This window comes from Canis aureus, chromosome 27 (genome assembly GCF_053574225.1).
Source record: "Canis aureus isolate CA01 chromosome 27, VMU_Caureus_v.1.0, whole genome shotgun sequence".
Taxonomy (NCBI): Eukaryota; Metazoa; Chordata; class Mammalia; order Carnivora; family Canidae; genus Canis; species Canis aureus.
Genome location: NC_135637.1, coordinates 17,550,795 through 17,577,705, shown reverse-complemented (window position 1 = coordinate 17,577,705; position 26,911 = coordinate 17,550,795). Strand labels below are relative to the sequence as shown.

Sequence of the window (26,911 nt, the reverse complement as noted above, 5' to 3'; positions counted from 1 at the left end):
TGAAATAAATGACGCTGGGGCACCTGGGTGGCTCAGCGGTTGAGTGTCTGTCTTCAGCTCAGGACGTGATCCTGGGGTCCTGGGATGGAGTCCCGCATTGGGCTCCCCACAGGGAGCCTGCTTCTCCCTCTGCCTGTGTCTCTGCCTCTCTCTGTGTCTCTCATGAATAAATAAATAAGATGTTAAAAAAAAAAAAAAGGAAAGTAATGGTGCCAATTTGGTGAGGGGTATGGTGGGTCCCAAAGTCTAAGGTATTTTGACCCGGAGGGACAAATAATCAGTAATAATAAGAGTAGATATCAAGCCTTAGAGTGTGCCAGGCACTGTGCTGAACAGACTGTTGAGTGCCACTTTGTGTTAATGAATGCTCACAGCCAATCATGGGGGTGACTATGATTATTTATCAGCTTTTTATAGATCAGGCTCAGTCTTTGTCCATTCAAGCTGCTATGACAAGACACCATAGAACGAGTGGCTTATAGACAGACATTTATTTCTCACACTTCTGGAGGCTGGGAAGTCTGAGATCAAAGTGCTGGCAGAGCCAATGTTTAGTGAGACTCTGCTTCTTGGTTCACGGATGACTGTCTTACCCTTGCCACCTCACCTGATAAAAAGAGGCAAGGGGGCCCTCTGGGGGTCTCCGTTACAAGGCACCAATCTCATTCATGAGAGCACCCCTCTTATGACTTCATCACCCCTTTGAGGGCCCACCTCCAAATACCATTGGCGTGGGGATGAGGTTTCAACAGGATTTTTGGCGTGGACAGGGACATCCAGTCTATAGCAAGCTCCAGGAAGTTTCGTTCCTTGTCCCAAGTTCCCCGGGGGTAAACCACAGGAGCATAAGTCTGCTCAGGCAGGAGTCTGGGGAGGGCTGATGAAACTCACAGAGATGAAGGAGTAGCACGTCTGGGCTCTGGTTTTAGAGGGTGAGCAGCATCTCCACATGCCAGCTCCAGGTTGGGGTTAAACCCTGAGCTTCCATTTCTTCACTATACAATGGGGCCGACTATACCCACCAACACTCAGCGCTTGCAGTGATGTGATTGATAGCTTCCACACTGGTGGGCAGGATGGTTAGAGACTGGCATGACATCTGAGCTCTGGCCTTGAGCTTGTGAGAGGTCTGGTTGGTCCTAACTCTTTATAAATATCCCAGCCCCCAGCCCGGACATCCCCTCTTACTGGCCTCCCCAGAGCATCCCAGTGTGCATGCCCCTTGCATGTTGAGGTGGCTGGACCCTTGTGCACTAGAATCTCTGCATCTTTGCCCTGGAAACTTTGTAGACAGGAGCGAGGGATTTAAGGAGGCCTGAGAGGGCAAGATTACCTGGTGAATGACGGGAAGGAATTCTCTTGGTGCCCTGGAGTCAAGAGCTTAAGCAGGGGGGGAAGAACCCCAAATGAACTTGAGTGACAATTTTTGCCCGTCTCTGAAAAATTGGCACAAACTTACATTTTGTTCGTGCACCTTCTAAATTGGGTTTTGGGGAATGACAGGGCTTTGAATTGAAACAGATTACCAAGGTGAGGCTTGGTGACTAATGGAAATATTTGTAATAGGATTACATGGAGTTTTCATCTTTCCCATGAAGATGCAACATTGTCACACGGCAACCTTTCAGGGCACGGAACCTGTGTTTTTAATCTCTCTGGACGTTTATTTTCTGTTTTTAAATGATTGAGAGGTGAGGTCACATCCCTGGGGTGACTTGCTTTCTATCTGTGAGAAGCAGGAGAAAGCTATTAACAAAAACATGAAATTGAATCTCACCGAGCAGATTCCCATTTGCCTCTGCTCTTTGAAACCACTGTGCTGCCCAGTTACGTACAAATGGAGGTGTCTGTGGGCATTTGGAAGAGAACTGTGCTTCTTCAACATCAAGGAAAATGCAGCTCCCATCACAGATCCTGGTTCCCCTGGTGATGTTTATTGTGCTAGTGTGACCCTGGCCAGAGTCTCCTGGTTGCATGTTGCTGTTGTCTCTTTCTCTTTCATGCTCATCTTATGCCCTCACTCATATTGTAACTATGTGATTCAGTGCTATTTGGGGCTGGTGGTACCTATCTTGTGTCCTGGGAAACCCTGATTCATCTAATCCCCAAACCTGCAAACCTCCTCCTCCTTCCTGCTTAGTATATTATTAACCGGGAGCTATGTCAGGATAGGATAGGTTCATGCAACAGTGACAATCAACTCTGAAATTTCCATGGCTCGCTCAGAAAGTTTACTTCTCACTCACATAGAATTTGCTGCAGTTTGGGCAATGCTCTGGGGGGTGGGGGTGGGGGTGGGGCTGCCTTCCACGCAGTCCCTCAGAGACCCAGGATATTCCAGTCTGCGGCTCTATCCTATCATCTAAAAAGAGATTATCGATGGGCTGCTCAGTATCCCAGCCAGGAAGTGGCAGGGGTCACCTTTTGTTGGCCAAAACCAGTCAGCCGGTGCTGCCTAACTGCAAAGAAACTGGGCAGCATGGTCTCCAGTGGCACTTGGAGGGAGCATCTCTGAAGCATCTCTGGAATTCAGAGACATGTGGCACTGTCTCTTCCACGCACATTTTCTAATCTAATCCCCCCAGACCTGTGAGGCAGGTTCTGGCTTGTCCATCTGCATTTATTTTAGGTGACTTGCCCAGAAGCTTAAGAGTGCCCAGACTAGGGGCACCTGGTGGCTCAGTCGGTTGAGCATCCAACTCTTGGTTTAGGCTCAGGTCATGATCTCAGGGTCATGAGATTGAGCTCTGTGTCTGGCTCCAAGTTCAGTGCAGAATCTGCTTGGGATTCTTTTTGTCTTCTTCCCTCTCTTCCCTCTCCCTCCCCCTCCCCTCCCCTCCCCTCCCCTTCCCTCCCCTCCCCTCCTTCTCCTCCTCCTCCTCCTCCTCCTCCTCCTCCTCCCCCTTCTCTCTCTTTCTCTCAAATAAATAAATAAAATCTTAAAAAAAAAAAAAAAAAAAAAAAAGAATACCCAGACTGGACCTGGAACTTCATTCTGCTCAACTGCAAGTTCTAAGCTCCTAGCCCTGAAGTGCTACTGCCTCCGTGATATTGTCTCTGTCCCCTCCATTCTCTTTCTCTGTTTCCGCCTATAAAAGGAACACTTACTCCCAGCACATTCCCCTGTCTCTAGATCTGTGTCCGTTTCTCCTGGGATAATGAAATGGTAGCTTAAATTCGTTTCTGTCCAAGTGGTCACCCCAGCAGTGCTGCCCGTCCAGCCTGCCTTAGCTCCCCTCAGCATTCTGGCTTTATCTAAAAAGCTTCCAGTGCAAAGGACACAGTGCTTTTTGTCATCAAGCTGGCAGAGACATGGGCTGTAGAAATGGGGCAAAATTCTTTCCCTGATTGACAAGTCTGCAAAATCAGGGGTTTTTCCTATTTCCCAGACCATGGCTCCTTTGTACCTCTGCCAATGCAACAGGAAGAAATGAGTGGGGATTTTTTGTCAACTTCTAATTTTCTTTCTTGAAAACTTTATTATTTTATTTATATATCTCCTAAAATTTGCTCATTTAAAGCATCCATACAGTTGAGTCGTTTCTAGTATGTATTCGCAAAGTTGGGCAACTATCACCAACTCTAATTCTAGAACATTTCACCACCTCAAAAAGAAAAACCTTGTATCCATTAATGGTCACTCTATACCACCACCCTCATCAACCCCCAACTCCTGGCAACCTGAACTCCCAGTTTTCAGACAAAGAATCCATGGTTTTATAGGAGTATGTCAAAGGCCAAGGGAAATGTGAACACAGAGAGCTTTCTGAGAGGTGAGAGGCTTTGGCACTTCTGCATGGTCATATCTCCCAGGCTCTCCCGACACCAGTCACAAAAACATACCCAGGGATAGACATAGATGAACACATAAATGCAAAGATGCCCCCACACATGTATGCATGGCTACACGAACATGCACGCATGCATGTCCTACCTCATTGCACCATATGCACACACAGATTCACTCACATGTGTACACATGTATTCATGAACACATAAACATGCACACAGAGAAGAGCATCCATAGAAGCAAGAATGTGTACATACATATGGGTACACACAGACATGTGTCATGCCTGTGGCTTTTGACTCAGCTACAGTGATCCATCGTGTGGCAGCAAAGGATCCGTGATTTCCTCTGCGGTGGCCCTGTGAGAGCCAGTGATCTGTAAGGAAGATATTCTAAAGCAATTTGGGATTTGCCTCACTTGGATGAACATTTGTCCTGCTCATCTACTGCCCAGGGGCCGCCAGGGAGGGCTCCAGTGGGGGAACAAGATGTCTCGTTAAGCTCTAATTCTAGTAGCCCTATTTCTGTTGACCCATCCCAGTTTCTTAGAGCAAGGCTGAGTACACATCTTCTGTAGAGTCAGACAGTAAATATTTTTTAAATTAAAAAAAATTTTACTTATCTTTTTCAGACAGTAAATATTCTTAGCTTTGCCAGAGTCTGTTACAAGTACTCAACTCTGCCATTACAGCAAGAAAGCCTCCATAGACAATGTGCAAACAAGGGTGTGGCAGTGTTCCAATAAAACAGTGTTTACTGGGTACTTGGTCTCTTAAGCCTGTGTATCTACACTTTTTCAAATTCTTTGTGAACTCCTAACCTAGAGCAGTGTCAACAACGAGCTTGTTGGATGTGTGCTGGGGTGTCCCATTCTCAAGGAAAGGGAGAAGCAGCAGAAAGGGAGCTTTGGGCAAGCCGATCCTGTTGCCACATCTTGGCCATGAAGGATCCTGGACAAGTCATTCATTCCCTTGAGCCTTTGCTTCCTCATTGGAAAAGTAGGAAGATGAACTGTTCCCCCACAGGGCTCTGGTGAGGCTTATGTTGGGAGCTTGAAAAATGTTGGCTCCCTCAGCCCTCAGCCCTACTCTTTCTATTCCCCAAAGAGGCCATGTAGCTTAGTGGCTGAGAACAAGACGCTGGTGTCAGACAGACAACGGGGGCGGGTAGCCAGTTCTGCTCCGTAGGTGTCCTCTACATGAGCTGAGCCAGAGACTTGACCTCTCTGGGTCTCAGTTTTCCCATCTGAAATAGCTATTGCACTTCCCTAATAAGGTTGAAGTCAGGAGTGCATCTGTTTGTGACCTTTGAACGACACAGGTTTGAACCACAGTTTCATTTATATACAGACTTGCTTCTAGAAATACAGTATAACAGAGGTATTTTCTTTATGGTTCTCTTGATACTTTCTGTCTAGCTCACCTTATTGTGAGAATACATATATAATGTATACAGCATACAAAATATGTGTTCGTCGACTTTATGTGATCTGTAAGGCATCTGGTCAGTTAAGTTTTGGGGGGGAGTCCAAAGTTACATGGGGTTTTCAACCATGTGGGGAGTTGGTGCCCCTGACTGCCGTGTCGTTCAAGGGTCAACTGTAAATAAGATCATTCATGTCAACCTCTTATCAGAGTGCTCGTGGGAAGGTTCTCAGTGAATGATATTGATGATTTTTTTTCACTTCTGTCTTTTTTTTTTTTTATTGGAGTTCTATTTGCCAATGTATAGCATAACACCCAGTGCTCATCCCATCAAGTGCCCCCCTCAGTGTCCGTCATATTGATGATTCTTAGGAGGCAGCATGGCTCTGAGGCTGCAAATGCAGAATTTAGCCTCAGGCAGATCTGGAGGTTCAAGCCTGGCTGTACCACTTGAAGCACCACCTTGGGAAATTCTACTTTCCTCTGCATTTTGGTATCCCCATTTCTTCCATGAAGGAGATGGACCCAGTGATCTATAACACTAGTTTATAGCCTGAATTCTAGAACTTTCTATACATGTTTTCTTACATCATGGCCAGGTAGGTGCCACATTGAGGTCCATCTCCTGGGAAGGTGGACTCTCCCGTCCCCCTGCTGCTACCCCTCCCCACCTCACCATCTCCCTCTACCCACTTGGGTGGTGGGCCCCATAGGCAGAAAGGACACAGCAGTTTGTGGGGTGATGCATATAACTCATTGTCTGCTCCTCCTCCTCCTACCAGACACACAGTTATTTTTAAAAATCAGGTCATTGACTCTGCCCTCTTCATTAAGAATTGAACTTTTCCAGGGAGAGAGCGCTGTTGGGGTTTTCAGGTAAGGACCAGTCACTTGCTGCATGCTCAGAATGTGCTAAGGCCTGTGCAGAGGACAAGGCGCAAAAAAATGCTTCCTGCCTTGAAAGAGTCACAGCTGGACAGCCTTCCGAGCAAGGCCAAGGCTGAGCTGCTTGGAGCATGGATGCAGTTCATGCATTCAGCTACCTGCCCCCATCCTCATTTTAGTCTGTGGCCAGCTCGGTATTTTCCAAACTGTCTATAGGATAAACATGCATGTGGTTTCATTGCAGTCTGACTCAGAGGTGCCTTTTTCCCCTTTTTCTCTCGTTTTACAAAAGTAACGTGTTTATTGGGAGAAAAAATGAGAAAAGAGAGATAAGCAGCAAAGGAAAAAAAAAAAACTTGTAAAGCTCTAAATCCCACTACCTGGAAATAACCCTGCTGACATCTTGGAGTCTGTCCTCTCTGGATTTTTAGTGTGTATAAATTAGGTGGTATGCATATACATTTTTTAAATGGTAGTTAAGTTTACTGTTCAGCTTTTAAAATATATATATGGTCTGGTCAGGGAGCAGCAAGAACTGATGTGTTATGCGATCCAGCTCTGGAAGGCAGGGCCAGCGGTCTGTGTGGTCTTTTGGTACCTTGCGCAGACAGGGAAGAGGCTGCATGCTTCATCAGTGACTTACCCTGGCTTGGCCCTGGGTCTGTTTCATGTGCTAAGCCAGGAAGAAGGATCTGCCCTGGCACTAAACACAGCTCTTCCAGCTACAGTGGGTGATGGGAAGAAGGAAGGTGGTAGGAACCATGTGTTGGTTCATTCACTTGTCCTAGGAGCATTTCTGGAATTCCTCCCCTGGGCCTGGCTCAGCTACATGCTGTAGGGGTGCATCCAAGAGCTCTAAAGACCCCCTCAAATGGTCCACCCCTATTCGGCCTGCCGTGATTATCTCCAGGTGGTGGCTAGAATTCACAAACAGAAACAGCAAGTGGACTGTCAGGCCAGACTTGGGCTGGCCCTGAATTTAGAGGGTTGAACGATGGTTGAGCTGGGGGGTTGAGGGGGAAAGGGTGTCTCAGCTGAGCTCAGTGGATGAAGTTTCTTAGAAGTTGGGCCATCCTGTGTGGGTTCAGCTCACTCCTCTTGGCCAAATCATTTTTTCCCAAGGGATCTTCTAAAATCCTGGAAAGGTGTGGTGCTTTCAGACCTGGACTCAAATCCAGAGCCTGTCACCTACTGAGTGTGGGACCTGGGGCTGGTGCCATAACCCTCCTGCACATGAATTGCCTTGTTTGTAATCTAGAGGCCTGAGAAGTGCTTAGCTCAGTGCCTTGTCACAGAGAGCCACGTAACAGAGACCATTGTTCCATCTTGTCTCATTTCCAAGCAGTGCCAGTTAGTTCCTTCTCAAACTAGGGGCAGAGGCCACACACATACTCACACGATGCATAAGCAACTCCTTTCCGTCCTCAGCCCACCTCACAGGTCACAGAGCACTGTGAGTTCCAGAGGTTTCCAGTAGCCTGCCTGAGATCACACAGCCAGGAAGGGGCAGACTTTTATCCCAAGCGGTTCTGATTCTGAAATGTGTTCTCCTATCCAAGCTGGCTTACTGCCTCTGTCTCCCATCCCTGCAATGCGAAGAACCCTACCCACTTTAGAGAGCTCTTTGAAGCATTGAATGCGAGGATCCCTGGAAACCTTTTGCCTCTGTCCTGGTCCCCTGGCCAGCCTTCAGGAGATGCTCATCATCCTGAACAAGATGGTGCCTGCCCTTCTTGGAGAGATGAGACTGGTTGGGGGGGTTGGGTGGGCACGTGGGGAAAAGTTGCCAGAAAGCCATGTAGTCTTTGCCATAAGACAGCATGATGTGGCAGGAAGGGGGGCACCCTTCTCAGGAGGGGTCCTGAGATGCCAGCCTGACCACTTATGAATGGAGGCACCCACCTCCCTCTTCTCCGTCTCTCTGACCCCATGTTAGTTTCTCCATTGTCCTACTTAGAATTATTCTATTTGCTACTGTCTGTTCCTCCATGAGCGTGTCAGTTTCCTGAAAACAAGGATATGACCCTTTTTGTCCTATCACTGTGCATAGGACAGGAGAGAGGGGTTTGCAGGTACAGGGATTACATGAGGTTTTCCCAGAGGGGAGGACAGGTACTGCTCGCCCCACATAGCATTGAATCATGGAGGGTGAGACCCCCCCCTTTTCTTCTTCTATTCTCTTTCCATCCTCCTGGTGACATAAAGGAGAAAGTTTCCACCCAATGCTAGCATCCAACACCTTCTTAACCTTGACTTGCTAAATTTCTTTTTTTAAAAATCCAAAAAACAAAAAAAAAACAAAGAAGGGGCCTCAAGATCAGACCATTTGGCAGGCCACAGTACCCAGCTAGGATTTCGTTTTGTTTAACGTGTTGGCTTTCACCATGCTTACTTTTACATTTATCTGAGGCTAGAGATACTGGCTTTCTACCTGGCAGTGATAGAAGATAATGATAAACATTTCTTTAAATACACATTTTTTTTTCTAGGAAGTGCACCAAAATGAAATTATTAGCAAGTGATAAATAATGCAAGGTGGCCCATCTGGCAGAAATCTTAAGGTGGTTCTGGAATGATCACCATGAGATACACGTCTGACACTTAGGAGATGATTTTTAAAAAACCAATATGCTTCAGAGTTAGGGAGGATCAGGTCCTGGAATGTTTTAGGACAAGGTCAAAAGGAACAGGTCTCAGATGGCAGCTGGACCACGCAATGTGACGCAATGTGACCGGAGAGAGGGGGACCATCTAGGCTACCATTTCCTGAAAGTGCTTCCTGTAGCGAGCTAAAGGCTCCAGCTTCCCCCACTGGCTGCCTGTGCCCTTGGAGCACTCCTACCCTTGTGAAGCCCAGAACCACCAAGAGCAGGATGTCACCAGATACCCAGAAGCCTGAGGTCACAGTCAGGGGCAGGAGGGCTCACTAATTGGCACAACCCTGTCTCCATACTGGAAGGACTCAGAGCAGCAGCCTCTGCACTTAGCAAAATTGGATCCAGCCCTGGAGAGAAAGATCCAGTAAGGTAGGGTCTAAGCTTCCTTTTTCCCTCCCTACTTCTCAAAGCTTTTCAGCAATATCAGAAGCTGGAAAGGGGGTGTGTGCATTAGTAAAAAGTAAGCCCCGCTTTCCTGGGCAGCTAGGCTCCTGCTCTACACGGTCCAGTATCTGGCAGGACACCATCCTCTTTCTGTCTGGCTGGGACACGAGCCTTCTGCCACCAACCCCTTACTAAATGGAACTCTATAACTCTTCATTTCCTGGACGCACGTCGGGTTAAGCAGGTGGCAAACAGCTGGCATTTCTCACTTGCTTTCTGGCATTTCCCATTTTTAATAGGAAGCTAACCTGGCATTTTTTATTAGAAAGCCCCAGAGTCCCAAGGTTTAATATCTTCAGTGTTAGATTCATGAACGACTTGGAAGTTAAAAGCTTGCCTGCGGCTGGAATTTGATGGAGGATGCAACTTGTCGCTTGAAATGTGATTTATTTGCTCAAGGGAAGGGGGGAGGAGACGGGCAGTTAAGTGGGTTTGGAGTTTTGAGTGGTGGGTGATGCTTAGAAGTAAGTGAACAAGCAAAGGGTTGTAAATCCCTTCTGACAGAATAGAGTGTTTTTAAAATAACAGCTGACTTTGAAACCCATTGCCTTAGGGACTCAAATCAGACAGAGCTAAGAAGGATGGTTTTCACCCAACTGTTTTTTGTTTTTTTTTTATTTGGAAGATCAGCACTTGAGGGGGGGCAGGCCCTGGGAGATGTTCTCTAGAGCCCAGCCATATGGCCTTTGCTGTAGTACTCAAGTGTACCCTACCTCAGGGCCTTTGCACTGGCTGGTGTCTGAGCCTGGAACTCTCTTCCTCAAGATCTTCATGTGGCTGGCTTCTTTCTTCGTTCAGCTCTTGGCATGAATATCACCTCCCCTGAGAGACTTACCCTGACCATCCTTGCTAAAGTAGCCCCCAGCTCCATCACTCTCTGTCCAGTAAATCTATTTATTCTCTCCTTAGCCCCTGTGCCTCTCTGAACATCTCATCTATCTGCTTGGTTTACTTATTTATTGCCCAATGTCTCCCCTGGCCAACCAGCCCCATGAGATTAAGGACTGGTCCTATCTTGCATACACCCACAACAGTGTCACCTACCCCTAGAATGCTACCGTGCCCACAATGGCACTCACTAAATGGGGGGTGAGTGTAGCTGATTATCTCTGGGCCTCAGTAAAATGAGATTGGTCTTGAGCAGTGGATCTCAAAGTGGGGTGTCTGGACCACTAGCATTTTAGCATTACCTGGGAACTTGTTCAAGATGCAAATTCTCTGCCCTAGAATCAGAATTTCTCAGGATGGGGCCATCTTTTTTTAACAAGCTCTTCCAGGGAATTCTGAGTACATTTAGGTTTGCCAGCCACTGGCCTCATGCTTAAACAACTATGAGGTCTAGACAGGTGTAACTTGTAGGAAGGGGAGCAGGTGTGGCAGAGGAGAACATGCATGCCAGGTCTAGGACATTCCAGTTTAAGACCAGGCATATCTGAAAGCCCAACAGCCCCCTCCAAAACCAACGGACCATCTGTTACCCTCAACTAGAGGCCCTTAGAGCTCACAAAATAAAGCCCACAAACAAATAAGCCCGGAGAGACGAAGACAGACCCTTGAGAAGTTTCTGTTTAATTGGATGTGATGTTCTGGTGGCGATCTCACTCCCTGGAATACTGAAAGAGGAGGTCTGGCCATGTGAGGCAGCCCGAGGCATTGCATGCATTCATTCCTTCAGAACCTTCTGTGTAGTGGGAGTACAGGTGCGGCCAGATTGACCTAGACCCTGCCTTCATGGAGCATAGTCTAGAGGAGGAGACAGCCTGTCATCAAAGATTCCATGCAACAAGCGTATGATTCCAACCAGGACAAGTGTTGCAGAGATGAAGTCCATGGTGCTGCAGGGACCTACTGGGGAGGAGGGAACTAGTTGGGGAGGCCAGGGGAGGCTTTCAAGGACGCATGGGGAGAGCTGAGGGAACAGCACATGCAAAGGCCTTGAGGTAAGCATGTGTGGCTGGAGCTCAGTGGGCAAAGGGAAAAATCCCAACAAGAAAGGGGTGGGGCCAGTCTGTGTAGCACCTGTGGGCACTGGTGGAGTTGGGTCTGTATCCAGAGAGCACTGCGGGGAGTGGGAACGGCGGGGGGGGGGGACGCAGAGTTGGGGGACACACACTGTAGCAGGGAATGGCCAGGTCTGCTTTGTATTTTGACACGGCCTCTCAGCATGCTGGATAAAGACCAAATCAGGGAAGCCAGAGAGGCAGTCAGGGGCAGTTGTGGCCACCTACGCAAGAAAGTAGTAGTATTTGCAATAATATCAGCAGTAATATTATTAGCAGCGATCTGAGCTGCTGTTGAAGGAGTACATGTTCCGGCCAGATGCTGGGCCAAGCGTTGTACCTGCATGACCTCATTTCAACCTCATGCCCTCCTGCCAGGCAGTATGGACGTGCTGCCCGCTGGATTTGTTTCCTATAGCTGCCATCTGTATCTTGCAGTTCTAGAGGTCAGCAGTCTAAAATGGGCCTCACAGGGCCAAAATCAAGGTGGCAGCTCTATTACATCCTGGAGGCTCCACAGCAGAATCTGTTCCTTTCTCTAGCTTTTAGAAGCGACCTTCATCCTTTGGCTTATGGACCTTCTCCATCTTCACAGCCAGCGATGGCTGGTTGAGTCCTTCCTCCGTACTCTAATCTCTCTCTGACTCTTTTTTGCCTCCTTCTTCACTTTAAGGGCCCTTGTGATGACACTGGACCAACCCAGAAAACCCAGGATAATCCCCCACCCACCCCCCACACTGAAAAAGTCTTAATTTAATCACCTCTGCAAAGTTCCTTTTGCCATGTAAGGGACAGAGTCACTGTTTCTGAGGATTAGGATGTAGACGTCTTTGGGGGATCACTGTTTGCCGACCACACTCACAGTTACAGATGGGGACACTGTGCCTGGATCAGTCTCCAAGGCCATGTGGACTTGGAGGTGGCAAAGCTGGACTGGGAGCCGATCTGTCAGTCGGAGGAGGAGGTAGCCCCCAGGCACATATCCCCCTGCCTGGTTCATTCACACAGGCCTGGGTCCCCAGATTTGGTGCTAAGGGGTTTGGAGGAGAGAAGTGAAGTGGCTGCCTCAACATCTTGATTTCTCTCCCAGTCACTGTTTTTGGTAGAAAGTAGCCAGTTTGGACAGAGGTCCTTGATAAGCCTTGTAGATGGTTTTATCTTATTGTTTCTAGCAATCCTCTTTTAGGCTGGTTTGTAACAAGCATCTCACACATGCAGTGCCATCCTGGCCAGAAGGCTCACTGTTACCTGGGACATGGGTTCAAAGGTCAGAACTGTGTGAATGAGTTACCTGGGGTCAAGGCTGGGGAGACCTATCAGCTTGCAGATAAAGTGGGAAATGTCCCATCCTTGTTTCTCTTTTTGGAGAAATGTGATCCTTGCGCAGAGAGATACTGAGAGGGGAATGTGTGTATGTGTGTATGTGTGTGTGTGTGTCCACATGTGCATGCTTACCGCCCCAGAACCTAGAGAGGTACTAACTACATCCTGAAGCCACTAAAACATCTTCTCCTGACCTCCAGACTGACTGCTACCAAGGCCAGCAGCCTCATTAATCTTTATTGCCTTAGTAGCAACATTATGGCTACTATTCACTGAGAGTGTACGACGTGCTAGAGTCTCAGAAAAAGTCATGGAGCAGAAGATGGGAGTCAAAGAGCGTAAGCTCTGGATCCAGGTTGCCTGGATTCAAATCCTAGCTCCACTTAAACTCTCTGAGCCTCAGTTTCCTTCTCTGTAAAACATGGCTGATCCAAGACTTCAATAAATCCAAGATGCCATCAGTCACAACATGGACCATGTATTCATGAACTATAAAGAATACAGTGAGAGCAAAACTGTTACCTGTTCGTGAATAAGATGCATTCTGATTTTAGAGATGTTAAGTTTCAAGGAAATGCACATCTTAGGATCCATGAAAAACAGAAAGAACACTCACCGTGTGGGTCTGTTGTGCGTAGACTGGCACCTGGCACATAGAAAGGGCTCATGCACGTTAGCTGGTGTTGTTACTATTACCCCCATTTTACAGATGAGGAAACTGAGATCAAAGTCACTTCCCAAGGTCACCCAGCAAGTAGTAAATGGTAGAGTCAGATTTGGATTCCCTTGCCTGCATGCCTCTTAAATGGTCCCAAAATCATATCCACACCACGCAGGAGATGAGAGAAAGATCAGGAAAAGGCTGACACCATCTCTGTATGTCTGTGAGCAGGTCTTCCACCCCTCTGGGTCTCCATATCCTCATCTGTGGGAATGGGCCAGTGGTGTCAACCCTGCAGCGTTGCTGGGAGGATTTGTGAAAGTGAATAGGTCCCACACACATGCTCAGTAAACCTTCATCCTTTATTCCGTTCCCTTCCCACCTCCTACCGTACAAGCAGCTTTTTGGGCACCGCCTTTAGCCACAGAAACCCCAAGCTCAGAGCAGTTGCCAAAGATACTTGGACTGACTTGCCTGGAGTATCCAAGCCTCAACCGCCCTGGACACCTGCCTGATGTCTGCTCCGGCTTAGAGCTCAGCCTTCTCCCTGCACCTGCTCTCCAGCTCAGCCCTGATGCACACCTGGCAGGCACAGCCAGGCCAGGAGCCCCTAACTCCTCTGCAGACACTGCCTCTCGGACTGTACTGCTTGGAAGCAGATACCTGGGGTATCCGTGTTGGTTTAGATCCTCTGGTAAATTTCTACACGGTGAATTGTTCATCCTTGCCTGTTTGTCGAAAGCAAGACTATCTGGCAAAGTGTCCAGATCCTAAGAGCACAACCTGCTGAATTTCCACTAAATTCACACTCCAGTACCGGTACCCAAATCAAAACAGAACATTGCCTGCGCCACCCCTCCCACCCCACACCCCCCTCATTCTCTCTCAAGCCTCCCAGTCCCCAACTGTCAGCACTGCACAGACTTCTAGCACTTGGATCAGTTTTGTCTGCTTTTGCACTTTATATACATGAAATCATTCAGTGTGAGTATTGTGTGCCTGGCTTCTCTGGTTCAATGTTGCATTTATGATTTTTGCCATTAGCAATAGTTTATGGTTATACAGTACAAATATATACATATTGTTATATGGCTACATCACAATCTATCCACCTTTGTTGATGAATACTTGGATTGGCTCCGGTGTGGGGCTGTAATGAATGGGCTGTTACTAATGTGGTAGTACATTCTGGTGTATCTGTGGGTGAATGTGAGTATGCATGCCTGTTGCCTATATACTTAGGGGAGGAATTGCTGATCGTGGGTTATTTGTATCTTTCACGTTGGTAGCCGTGCCAAGCTGTGATCGTGCAAATTTACATACCACCAGTCTGTGTTGGTTTCTCCAGCAGCCCCAGAAACCACAGGGTAGTGAGAGAAGCAAAGGTTTTAGCAGCTGCTCCTAGAGAGAAAGATGTGAGCAGGGAAAGATGGGATGGATATTTGAAGCCTGCGACTTGTATGCAGTTATTCTGGGAAGGAGAGTCTGGGAATCCGGGAGCCTATTGCAATGATTTGCTCTGTGGGGACAGTATTTTCTGGGCTCTGGCCTGTAATGAGTGTAGGTGGCTGTTCAAGAACTGAGTATCCAGGGGAGAGAATCCACCCACGGTCCCCACCATCCCCAATATTTAAATGTCAATATGGTTTAATTGGCTGCACAGCCCACTGTCTCCCCGTCTCCTGCAGCAGCCACAGCAAATGTACCCTAGGACAGCAACAACAGGGGACAGCCTTGAGTCACCGTTGCTGCCACCTGCCAGCTTACTGGGTGACCTTGGACAGGTTAATCAGACTCCCTGGGAGTCAGCTTCCCTAAGAATCTCACCTTAAGGAAGTAAAGAAACACATCTTAGTCAAAGATCATGGGTAGCATTTGGGATGGGTGGATGGGTGAATACGTAGCTGGGTAGATAGGTAGAAATATAATAGATGGACAAACAGATGTGATGCGTGTATAAATATACTACACATATTTGCACAAGGATGTGCGTGCATTTGCCATTTTATTGATCATTTGCCACCTCTCCTAACAGCCCGCATTTTGTGAGTACTTAATATGCGTCAAGCACGGAGAGATGCCTGTACTTTTACACACCTGATTTCATGTGATTCTCTTTAACAATCTCGTAAGGCAGGAACTATTTACCCCCTTTTACAGATAATGAAAATGAAGCTCAAAGAGGTTAACTCATCTGCCTGGGGTCACACAGCCACTAATGACAAACCAGGATTCTAAACCACAGAGTTTGACTAGACCTCGGTTCTAACTGCTTTGCTACACTTTCCACCACATGCCTTCTCTCATTCAGTTCTCACAGTGACTCTACAAGGGTAGGTATTCTCTTTGATAGCTAAGGAAACCGAGGTCCAGAGAAGTTAAGTAACCCATCCAAAGACACACAGTAAGAAGCTGAGCTGGGATCCAAACTGAGGTCCCTCTGCCACAGTTCTAGCTCCAACCACATTTTCTCAGCTAAGTCTTGCAGGTGACAAAGGCTCAAACAATACTAAAGGAGGGACTGAGAGTCTTTTAGCAATTAACTCCTAGATTAAAAGAAAAATTCAAGCCATTATTTTGACACAAGATGGAACGTGAACTTTCCTAATACCATCCCTCCCTCTTTCAGCCAACACAGGATACTATGAGCCAGACGTGGTGCTAAGGGCTGGGGATGAGGTGGGGAATCTAGAGTTCATTCATTCACTCACTCCTTCGGTGACCACGTACTGAGTGTCTGTTGTTGCGTGCCAGGAACTGAGCCCGCTGCAGAGAGGACAGACGGATGGGCATGCAGGCAACTAAATGAGGAGGTGTTACTGTCACTGCATTAATGTCCTTTGTCATCTTTTTATTTATCTTAAACATTGGTCCTCAAAATGAATTCAATGAGGCTGAAAAGGTTTGAAAAGCCCTCTGTGTAGAATGTAGACAGGCATCTGGTTTGGGGGGAAGAGCATTGATGTTGACAGGCCACCGTCTGAAGGCTTGAATGCATCATTGGCCAATGGTACTTGGTGGATGTGAGCCACCATTCTGCTGGTGTTTTATCACTGTCCCCCCACCTCAGCAGCTTCTGGAGAGTGGGAGCAGCTGGGACGAGTGGCTGGCAGAGTGATAAGTGGTGTCTGAGGACCCCAGAAGTTTCTGGTTTATGTGCAACTTTCCTTCTGTGCAACCCTAGGACAGATGGAACTCGGGCCTGGGTTAGATTCTGTAGGTATCCTATGATGCCGGGGTCGGGGGGGCGGTGTTGGTGATGAATCCAAAGAACTTGCCCCTGATCTGCATCCCAGAACCAGGTCTGAGGTCCAGTTACAGGCTCATTATCCAATAGGCAAACTAGGGGCACATCCAGTCTTATTTGTCACATCTAACAACTACCGTGGGTCACTCTCACCGGAACAACTGCCAATCATTTATTTTGTCCTTTTGCTTTCCAGCCTCTGTAAGGGACGGACGCTCTATTCTGTGGTGAGGGATGCCAAAATCGTCTTGGATGTCAACAAAACGAGGCAGATTGCCCAAGAAATTGTGAAGGTACCACAGGGTCTGGGGCTCCCTCCTGAGATGCATGGTTTATCTTCAGATCAACAGTCTGGATTAAAAAAAAAATTTAAATTTGACCTAAAAAATACCACACTGCAAGTGAAGAAGAGTTTTGCCCAGATGTCACCATTAGGGTTGGTCTCCTGATGTTTGACTTCCATCTGGTGCCTCATTGTCATGATAATTGGGCATGTACAGGGACCAGGAGAAGTTTGTGCTGCTAGATTCCCTTACCCCTCAGATGCTTGAATTCCTGTGAGTGCAAACCATCTCTCTCTCTCTCTGCAGCTGCTGGGGAAACATCCAATTGTTGCAAGTTGTTTGGGATTAAAACAAACTGGAACATCCTGTGTTTTCTGGCAGGTGCCTCGTTAGTCAGTTGACTGGGGCTTTTAGTTCCCATTTGGAAGTGTTAGGACTGAGCCGTTAGAAGAGATAAAATGTGACTGCTCATAAAGGCAAAACCCCAAAAATCTAGAGACTCACCCTTGAGTGAGACCTCCACTATACTCTCTGTGATCTTGATCATTGGCTCATGATCCATTCTGCACTGATATGAGTTAAGTAGATATAAAACAAATCTCCTGCAGAGGAGTTATTTTTTTAAAAGAGGAAGTGTGGGGAGGTGGTTGATGGGATTCCTTTCTCCGGGAACCTCTTCTTCGTTTTTGTCTTCATTTTTTTTTTCCCCACAAGGGACATCTTCCCTTGTTTGTTCTTCAGGAAGCAGACAAGCTAGGTAAGAATAGTGGTGGTCATCCGGGGGTGGTGGCAGACATGTGTCCTGGGGACCCTGCCTGTTCCCACTTGCCATGACTTCTCTCACCCTACCTCCAAGCCTCTGTGTTTGGGCTCCCAGTGCTGCAGCTGTCCAGGACACTCTTGTTGGAAGGGCAAGGAGGGTGAACCCAAGCCAGTGTAGCAGCGAGCACTCAGGTGTTCCCTGGAAATTCCTATTTCCTTGCTTCTTGCAGGGCATGGGCTACCTCCACGCAAAGGGGATCCTTCACAAGGACCTCAAGTCAAAGAATGTCTTCTATGACAATGGCAAAGTGGTGATCACAGACTTCGGGCTCTTCAGCATTTCTGGGGTGCTGCAGGCTGGCAGGTGAGTGGCAGTAGAAGGGCATAGTGGAGTTCTTGACAGATGACACTTAGGGGTGAGAAGTCACCCAAATGACCAGTGACCTAGACTGGGTCTTGGGCCAGAGGTCATTTAGCTGAGCAGCTAAGTAGGCTATTGCTGATGCTACAGTGCTGATGCCAGGTCAAGCCATGATTCCCTGGGAGCCTGTCTTGCAAGCAGTACTTTTGAGCCCACATGCGTGTTGTTGTTTTTTTTTTTCAAAGATTTTATTTATTCATGAGAGGCAGAGACACAGGCAGAGGGAGAAGCAGACTTCCTGTGGGGAGCCTGATGCAGTGCTCGATCCCAGGACCTCAGGATCACACTGAGCCAAAGGCAGATGCTCAACCACTGAGCCACCCAGGCACCCCTGAGCCCACATGCATTATTGAACACTGAGCATTCCTGAATCCTGAAAGACCTTGCCCTTGAATTTAGCTGGAAGACCCTTTGCCCTGAGTACCCACCTGGAAGTTGGAATCACCCAAGAGTCCTTGCTCAGAGTTTTCTTATGAACCAATCCATTTTAGTGCAGCAAGAGTACAGTTAAGAGATTTAAAATCTGACCCACCTGTGCCCCACCCCCACCACTTGGCTCTGCCACTTAATAAGTGTGACTTTAGTTACACAAATGGAACTTCCCTGACCTTTAGTTTCTGTGTCTGCCGGAAAAATGACAGTGTGATCATGCCTACCTCGTAGGATCATTGTGTGGATGAAATGTCACAATCAGGCGTCCAGCACAGTGCCCAGAGCATAGGAAGCACACTACACAGAGTAGTTGTTGAAATTACTATTAATTTGCATATACCTCCCCCAGTGTCACCCAGGAGAATCATTAACCATCCTTAAGTAATTAATTCTCAGGAGCCACTCACCCGAGGGCAAGCTGCCTTGAGTTGACCATGAGAAACAGCTTGATTCCAAATAAACAACCTATGATTCAGAAAGTCTGCCCTCAGTGACTTTTAATTTGAAGCTGCACGCATGCGTGCGCGCACTCACACAAACTTAAAAACCCTGTGGTTTTCTCTAATCGTGCCTTTTATAAGAGGTACCTGTCTCCTCTGGATGGCAGCCCCACACTCTTCTTTTACTTCAGTTTCAGCTGCTTTGAGGTACTGATCTCTTTGAGGTCCACCCCAGGGTCCCCCCCCTACCCAAAGTGAATTTCATTCAAGCTGTATAATATCTTAAATCTAAGAGCCTCCAAAAATCAGCAACGCTTGATCTAGCTGCTTCTATGTGATCTAGATACAGGAAGCATAACAAAAGCATAAGTTTGTCTTCAGCTTTTACTCCACCCAAAAAAGAGTCAGTGCGGTCTCCCAAACTATCTATGGCACCTCAGATGAGAAAAGACGTAGGTAAATGAACAAAGATATCAGTGGATAGATTGGTGGAGAGAGTCCATCGAGTCAGAACCCAACAAGCCAGGAAGGCTGAACCACATTCCTTCTTCCCCTGCTCTTCCCAGCAGCACTCACAAGTGGGTTTGCTGGCAGAGAATTTGCATGTGTACACATATGTGCGCACACATATAATTTGCAAGCATGCATGCACATGCATGCATGCTCACATACACATACACTCCATCCATCCATCTATCCATCCATCCGTCCATCTATCCATCCAACCCCCCGGGGTTAAGAGGAAGAGAAAGCAGTTGGCAACATTACTATGCACTCAAGTATTTGTGTCCAGACAAAAAGAGGCCCAGCAGATGCTTTTGTGAACCTACTTCAAGGCTCTTTAAAAAAAAATCATCCAGTTGCTCCCTCCTGGAGGTGTGTCCACATACCTTCCCTTTCTCCTGGCTAGTGGATTCTCCTGAAGGTGGAGGATAAGAAGGCAGGACCTCTGATTTTCTCCCTTTTGGTTCTTGGTTTTCTAAAGCCTCAGGGTAAAGAGGAAGAAAGGAAATGGAATGACGTGAGCATCCTTTCCTTTACCTCACTCACAGGGGCCCAGTGTCAACCGGCAAGCAAGTTCAAGTCAAGGGCAAAGTGGCTGCTGGCCTTGTCCAGCCGGCACTCCCCCCACCCCCACCCCTGCCCAGCCTGGTCATCAAAACAAACCTGGGCAGTGTCAAGAGAGGCCAGGGAGTCCTCAGCGACCTCTCCCACAAAAATCCACATTTCTTGGCTGCCTACCCCCCATCAGGGATCTCCTGTGCTTGTTGTATGTTCCCTGCTACAGTTGTACATAGGACTTCAGTTTGCTCCCTAAGGGGGGCGTTTCTCTAGGAATTGCTGTAAAATTATGGTTGGGAGTCTCTGGAGTCACTTAGTACATCTACAGCTTCAGGCAGGTCACTTAAGTGTTTTGAAGCTCTGTATCCTCATCCACAGAACAGGGATTTTATCCATCTGATCGTCGGATTAGTGGGACTGAGTGAAATGGATAACCTGGCACACGTGAGACACTCAGCGGGGGCTGCTTGCCATCCTGCTCTGGCCTCAGTCGGGACTTAGGGCATTCACAGTGCTGGGTTCCCAGCAGGGGAAGATCTGCTGGGCCTGGACAGGGGTAGGGGTTACCCTGTGAAGGGAGAGTGCCCTGAACATCCAGATAGACCGCAGGGGCTTCCCTCGAGCCTGTCCCCAGCATTGCCAACATGCAGCTATTCTGCTATCGTCAGGAAAAGGTGTCATTTTTAATGCCAGCACCATCATGCCAGCCCCCTGCAGGCTGTTATTAATCATAATAATAACCATAATGAAGACTATTTGAGTTTGTCACTGATGGGCCCATCGCTATGGGAACGGGACATCCCGGAGTGTCTGGGTCAGGCCTGGCATTGAGCCCCCTCCCAGGCGTGTGTCCCCTCCCATCCTGGGTTGATGGTTAGGAAGGGGCCAGCACCCCTCCTTCTGGCCTATCTTGCAATTCCAAACCTGCACTGAGCCAGCAAGTCTAGAATAGGCAGCAGAAGCGGTCAGGAAGAGATCAGAACTGGGGTACTCTCCATTTGGGCCACAGCACCGCATCTCATCATACCCCCAATGGCCTGGCCATGCCTGGAGAGTGTTAGCTGGCTCAGGCCATGGCCCACCCTTCTTGAAGGATGCTCTTACTTTGGGCTCTAGGCTCAACTTCATCTCTGTGTCCTCGGGATGAAAATACATTTATAGGGCACAATTCTAATAATCATGTGGCCCCCACCAGAAAGGATTATCCAGCCCCAAAACTCCTAGAGGCTCTCTTATCAGGGTTCTATCCTTCCCCTACACATGGTCCACAAGATAACTTTAGGGATGGCATGAATAAGCATATTTCATCTTAATTTTAATAAAGATGAAAATTTAATTAAGATTAATTTAGTACTAAAAAAGTGCTAGTTCCCATATATGGTCATGTAAAGAAGTAAATGAAAAAACCCATTTGCAGTAAATAATAGTCAAGAGCAGCACTGTCCAATAGCTCTCAGCCATATAAGGCTATGTAGTTTTAACTTTAATTAAAATTAAATAAAATTAAATGTTTAATTCTTTAGCTGCACTAGCTGGGTTTCAAGTGCTCAGGTGTCGTGTTGGCTAGTGGCCGCCATATTGGATGGCACAGACAGAGAACATTTCCATCATCATGGAAAGTTCTATTGGATAGTGCTGCTCTAGAAGGTTTTCAGATAATCATCAGGGGAGCAGGGCATCACACCTGACATAGCTCAGAAGCCATCCTAGGAGAACTGTAGAATCTAGGCAGCCCCAGGTCCCCCACATTCAGGAGGCTCTGGACCATCACAATCTCACTCCTAATGGTTGGAGATATCTATCCCCCTCTCCCATAGCTGCCCCTTTTCCCTGAATTAACTGGCCCTTTCCTGGGAATCTTGAATCAGTGGGAACCTTATGGGAGATCTGCTCAGATTCCAGTCCCAGATGGAGAGCTCTGTACTTACAATAGTGAAAAAGGCAGCCAGCGTCTTTCCTCTTCCAGGAATTTATCCTAAGGAATAATCATAGATGTAGGTGCAAATATATTCACAGTGGCTACCAAATGATGTTCTTCCCAGCATTGTTTATACTGATGAAAGAGGGAGGCCCATCAACTAGGGATTGGTTGTATACATTTTAACAGATACATGGGATTGGCATGATATGTGCCAATGATGCTGGCTGCCTTTAGGTTTCTAGAACACCCCAAACAGGGCTTGCCTTACACCTTTATCCTAACTTCCCCTTCTGCCTAGAATAATATCCTTCTCCTTGTTCATATGGCTTGGTCCTTTATGTCCCGTCAATCTTAGCTCACATTTTATCTAAAGTGAGTTCACTCTTATCTTTAACACATTCCCCTGTTTAAATTATTTTGTATAATGCTTATCTCTCTCTGTATTTTTCCTATTAATTTAATTCATTTGTCATCCCCTTCCCCTCCCAAAGCACAGACTCCAGGAGGGCAGAGACCTTGCAGTGTCCTTCACTGCTATGTTCATGGTGCTTAGGCATAGTAGATTCTCCAAAAATACAGTGAATCCTCATTGCTCATGGATTCCATATTTGTGAATTTGCCTACTCAAATCTATTTGCACCTCCAATATCAATGCAGCACCTTTTCAGTCATTCACAGGCAAGCATAGGGTGGTGAAAATTTGAATCACCTGATGTAAGTGTTCCCAGCTGAGGTCAGACAAGGGGATGCTCTGCATCTCATACAGTGATGACCAGGGGACAGGAATGGGAGGGGGCCATGCAGTACAGGGCAGGAAGTCCTGGCCTCGGGACCAGTTGGACAGAGTTTCGCAACTCTGGCAAATGGTCATGGGGCAGCCTCAGACACATTATATGACACTTTGAGCCTTGTTTTCTCTTCTGTAAAATAATGAAAATAGAATGTACTAGGATGAGTTGTTTTTAGGATTTAAGATTATGATTTATGTGAGGTGTGTGTGTGAATACATATTTCCTCTAGGAGCAATTTTCTTTATTTGCTAATTCACTATTTGCAGAGACTTTATAAAACACGACTACCATGAATAAGAAGGCTCAGCTGTATTGGTTGAATGAATATGCAGAAGGGGGTGCCTCAGAGGCAGAGGGACCCAATGAGGGTTTGAGTGTTGAGTGTGTCTCTCCAGATCAGTCTTCTCTGCCCCTTTCACTGGGTTTCAGCCTCAAGTACAAGGTCAGGCAGTGCCCATTGGGGGAGATACAAGAAAGCCAGCAAAGGGGGTCCAGAGACTTACGGTCACTGCTGGGGAATTAGTCCTCCCTGGGCTGTGAAATGGGGCTCACTCTGTGTTTTGCTTCTCTAGGAGGGAGGACAAGCTGCGCATCCAGAATGGCTGGCTGTGCCACCTGGCACCAGAGATCATCCGCCAGCTGTCTCCTGACACGGAAGAGGACAAGCTCCCCTTCTCCAAGCATTCAGATGTCTTTGCACTCGGGTAGGTGGCCCACACTGGCTGTGGAGAGCCCCAGCCCAGGTAGAGGGACATTGCCCAAGCCTTTCTTCCATACTTTTGGAAGAGATGGGGTACCCATCTGCTGGGGCCGAGGTGGTTACGTTTCTGGGTGAGATTGGGGGTATCCAAATGGAGTGTAATAGAAAGGGTGACCTTAGCAAGCCTTCATGCCTGGCTTCTAACTTGTTATGGACTTTAACAAGTTACTTGACCCATTCATTCATTTGGTTAAGCAATAACTATCTATGGAATGCCTACTGTTAACAAATTATCTAAAACTTAAGGGCTTGAAGCAATATTTATTATCTCAAGTTTCTGTAATCGGAATTTGGGGGGTGACTTAGCTGAATGGTTCTGAGCTGGTTCAGGATCACTCATGGGGTTGTCTGGGGCTGCGGTCTCGTCTGAAAGTTTGATGGGCTGAGGATCCACTTCCAAGGTGGCACACTCACACGGCTATTGCCAGGAGGCCTTGGTTCCTTGCCATGAGGGCATTTTCATAGGCTGCTACAGTGACCTCATGATATGGTGCCTAGAAGCCTCATTGCCTTTATGAACTGGTCTCAGAAATTACAAATCCTCACTTCTAGCATATTCTGTGTGTTAGAAACAAGTCACTAAGTCAAGGGGAGGTTCTGAATGAAGCTGTAGATTTTGCAAGAAGGAATATCAAAGAATTGGTAGATCTATTTTTAAACCACCAAAGGCCGCTACTCTATCTTATCTAGTAGAAGACCAACAGGGAAACAGTCCGTTTTAGCAGAGGGTGATAAATGCTATGCTAAGGATAAACACAGGACTGTGAGAGTAGAGGAGGAACTAAATCCAGCCTGGGAGACCAGAGAGAACTTCTTGGAGAAGGTTACTCTTGAGCCTAAGTTAGAGGTTGAATATAAGTGGGCCAGATGAGGGTAGGGTGAGGTGTCTAGATAGAAGGAACATGTGAAGAGGCCTAAGGTAATAGAAAACAAATTGCCCACAATGGAGGAACATGTGGGGAGGGGGTGGGGGAAGGGGCAGAGGAAGGAGCTGAGAGATGGAAAATCAGGATAAAATGAGCTTGGGGTGGTGATATAAGAGACTAGAGAGGGAATCAGGGTCAATCCTACAGGGACTAAGAGGCTGAGTTGAGTTTTCACTTCATCTTCACAGCACTGGGGAGCCATTGATAGTTATTAAGCAGAGGAGTGATGTGATCATATTTTGAGTTTTAGAACAATCACTCTGCTGTTCAGAGAATGGAAAGGAAAAGGGCAAGATTGGAAGGCTGGGTGACCAATCCAGGGGGAGATGCTGAACATAAACATCTCCACTAAATCAGTGCCAGTGGGTTTGGAACCTGGGAATGGACATAAGCATTTAGGGGGTGGCTAGGATGGGGTTTGATGATGGGTTGAATGCAGGTGGTACCCAGATACCTACCTTAAGCAACTGAGTGGAAACTAGTGTCATTCCCAAGGTAGAGACCCTGGAGGGGATGCCTGGGCTATGCTAGGAAGGCAAGAAGAGCAGATTTGGACACAGTGAGTCTGGACTACCTTGGAGATGACCAATGGAACCAACCAGAAGGCAGCTGTATCTACACATCTAGAGTTTTGGGAAAGAGTTTAGGGCTTTTCAGTAAAGAGAGAGAAACTGTACCTGTAAGAGAGAATGGGATGTCTTTGCAAGTGTAGAGAAGAACAGGATGCAGCCCCAAGTTGTGGGACAGAGCACTCTGAGAAGGTACTTATGGGAAGACTTCTGAGCTCCCATTCTTCAAATAGCCATGCTAATCCTTGCCTTAGCCTGTCTACTGCGGTGGTTGCAAAGATTGGTGGCTGCAAACAGAGACGACGCTGGGGAAGCTGTTTGGGCAAGTTGCAGCCCTGCAGATGTGTGCAATTAGATTTAGCACCACAAGAGATGGTAGAGAAACTGTCTCCCATGGAAAAGTACCCCTACTGTGTCTTCTCTGTAAATCTTGGGGAGGAGGGGTGGAGGGGGTACATTTGCTGGCACATCAGGATTCTCAGCGTCTGTCATTTGGACCCCTTTAAGCATTGTCATTTGCCTTGATTAGTTGATGTCCAGAACTTTATCTAGTTAGATACTGTTATCTGAAATCAAACTACAATAATTAAGTTGGTATATTTTCATATAAATTTAGCAAAAGAAAAAAGAATGTAATTAACAAATGTACCAAAGTAAGTAATCGGTTTTCCACTGGAGTTTTAATCTTTAGCAATTTATTTTTTTTCTTAGTGTGAGTTTCTCTTGGAAGTTGGGTTTGAAAGGAAGTTTTAATGAGGCTTTTATTCCTGACACTGCTGAATTCCGAGGGACCTGGCACTCTTGGTTTCCTGCCAATTAGGTGCATCTTGTTGCTTGGGAACATCATGCTCAGACATGGTTTAGAACAAAACTAGACTTTTAAAAGCATATTGAGCTCCGTGTTAAGGTTTTTGTGGGTGCTGTCTCCTGGAATCTTCACAGGCATCTTTTGTGGCAGGTACCATTGCTGTTTCTCCAAATGACAGGTGAGGAAACAGGCTCAGTGACTTGCCTTATGGTATTCGGAGGTAGATCTGGGAGTCACTCTTGGGACATCCTACCTCCAGAGTTGGAGCATTTGGCATCAGACCTTCAGAGTCATTTCACCACAAAAAACCCCTATTGTCCTCAACCGTAATTAAACATAATAAACCCACTCTGAGGATTAAATGCAAAAACACCTATAAAGCCCTTGCACCAAAGCTCCTGCTGGGCTCCCTTCCCCCTCCCCCGTGAGCCCTTGCCTTTCTGTGCCTCCTTCCCCAGGCCCCAAACATCAGCTATAGGGTTCTCTCCCGTTCCCCTAAATCCTTCACTGCCCCAATTATAAAGGACTCTGGAATAGGATGGAGTGTGGGTTTCTTGTAGCATAATGGCCAGTGGTGCAATTCTGCAGTCAGAACAACTGGATTCAGCTTCTGGCTGTATCTCTCATTTGCTGTGTGACCCTGGGTAAGATATATAACTTTCTAGAGTCTCAGTTTCCTCTTCTGTAAAATGGGGATGATGATCGTGCCTCCTGTTTGAAAATGTAGGTCTTATTTTTATTCAGGTATGATGATAGGCAATAGATCAGGAGGCAAGAGTCATTGGAAAGATGATTTGTTGTTTGTGGTTTCCAAAAGGAGGGGCACATCATACCACACAGGGAAGCACCAGCGTCAAGAGGCAGAGGGAGTGGGAAGAAAATGCAGGCAAGAGCCTTTAATGTAGTTTACTTGGGAGGAACTGATGAGGCAGGGTAAGCAGGCTAAGATTGGCTAGTTTGACTAATTTGTGTGTGTGTGGGGGGGGGTTGTCCTGAGTGGAAGCCTGCTGGAGGTGGGGGTAGGGTTTTGGATTGCTTAGTTTGCATTATGAAGTGCAAACTCACAGGAGAGTCCTTTACTATCTCTAGGAATAGGCTGGCCCCAGAGAGAAAGGCAATCCCTCCAGGGTCAGGGAGGCCCCCAGATGTCAAATCATCAAAATAAGAAGGCCTGCTTCATATAGCTCCCCCATAATCATAATAAATGCAAAGGGCTTCGAGCACCTACCGCAGAGTAAAAACTCAGTAAGTGTTACTGATTATTACAATGACAACAGCCATCATCTAGCGCCTTAATGTGACAG

At 47.1% G+C, this 26,911-nt stretch overlaps 1 protein-coding gene across 21 annotated transcripts in view; it reads left to right on the top strand.

Moving 5' to 3' along the window:
* The window catches only part of KSR2 (kinase suppressor of ras 2), a 446,664-nt gene that overhangs the window by 409,579 nt on the left and 10,174 nt on the right, over positions 1-26,911 (top strand). For all 21 annotated transcript variants that reach the window (XR_013366586.1, XM_077875824.1, XM_077875825.1 and 18 more), the window contains 3 exons: positions 16,628-16,724; positions 17,708-17,841; positions 23,117-23,248. Coding sequence is in view for 20 of the 21 variants with exons in the window: in XM_077875824.1 (XP_077731950.1) it covers positions 16,628-16,724; positions 17,708-17,841; positions 23,117-23,248 (363 nt within the window). In the remaining variant the exon portion in view is untranslated. The remainder of the gene's footprint in view (positions 1-16,627; positions 16,725-17,707; positions 17,842-23,116; positions 23,249-26,911) is intronic.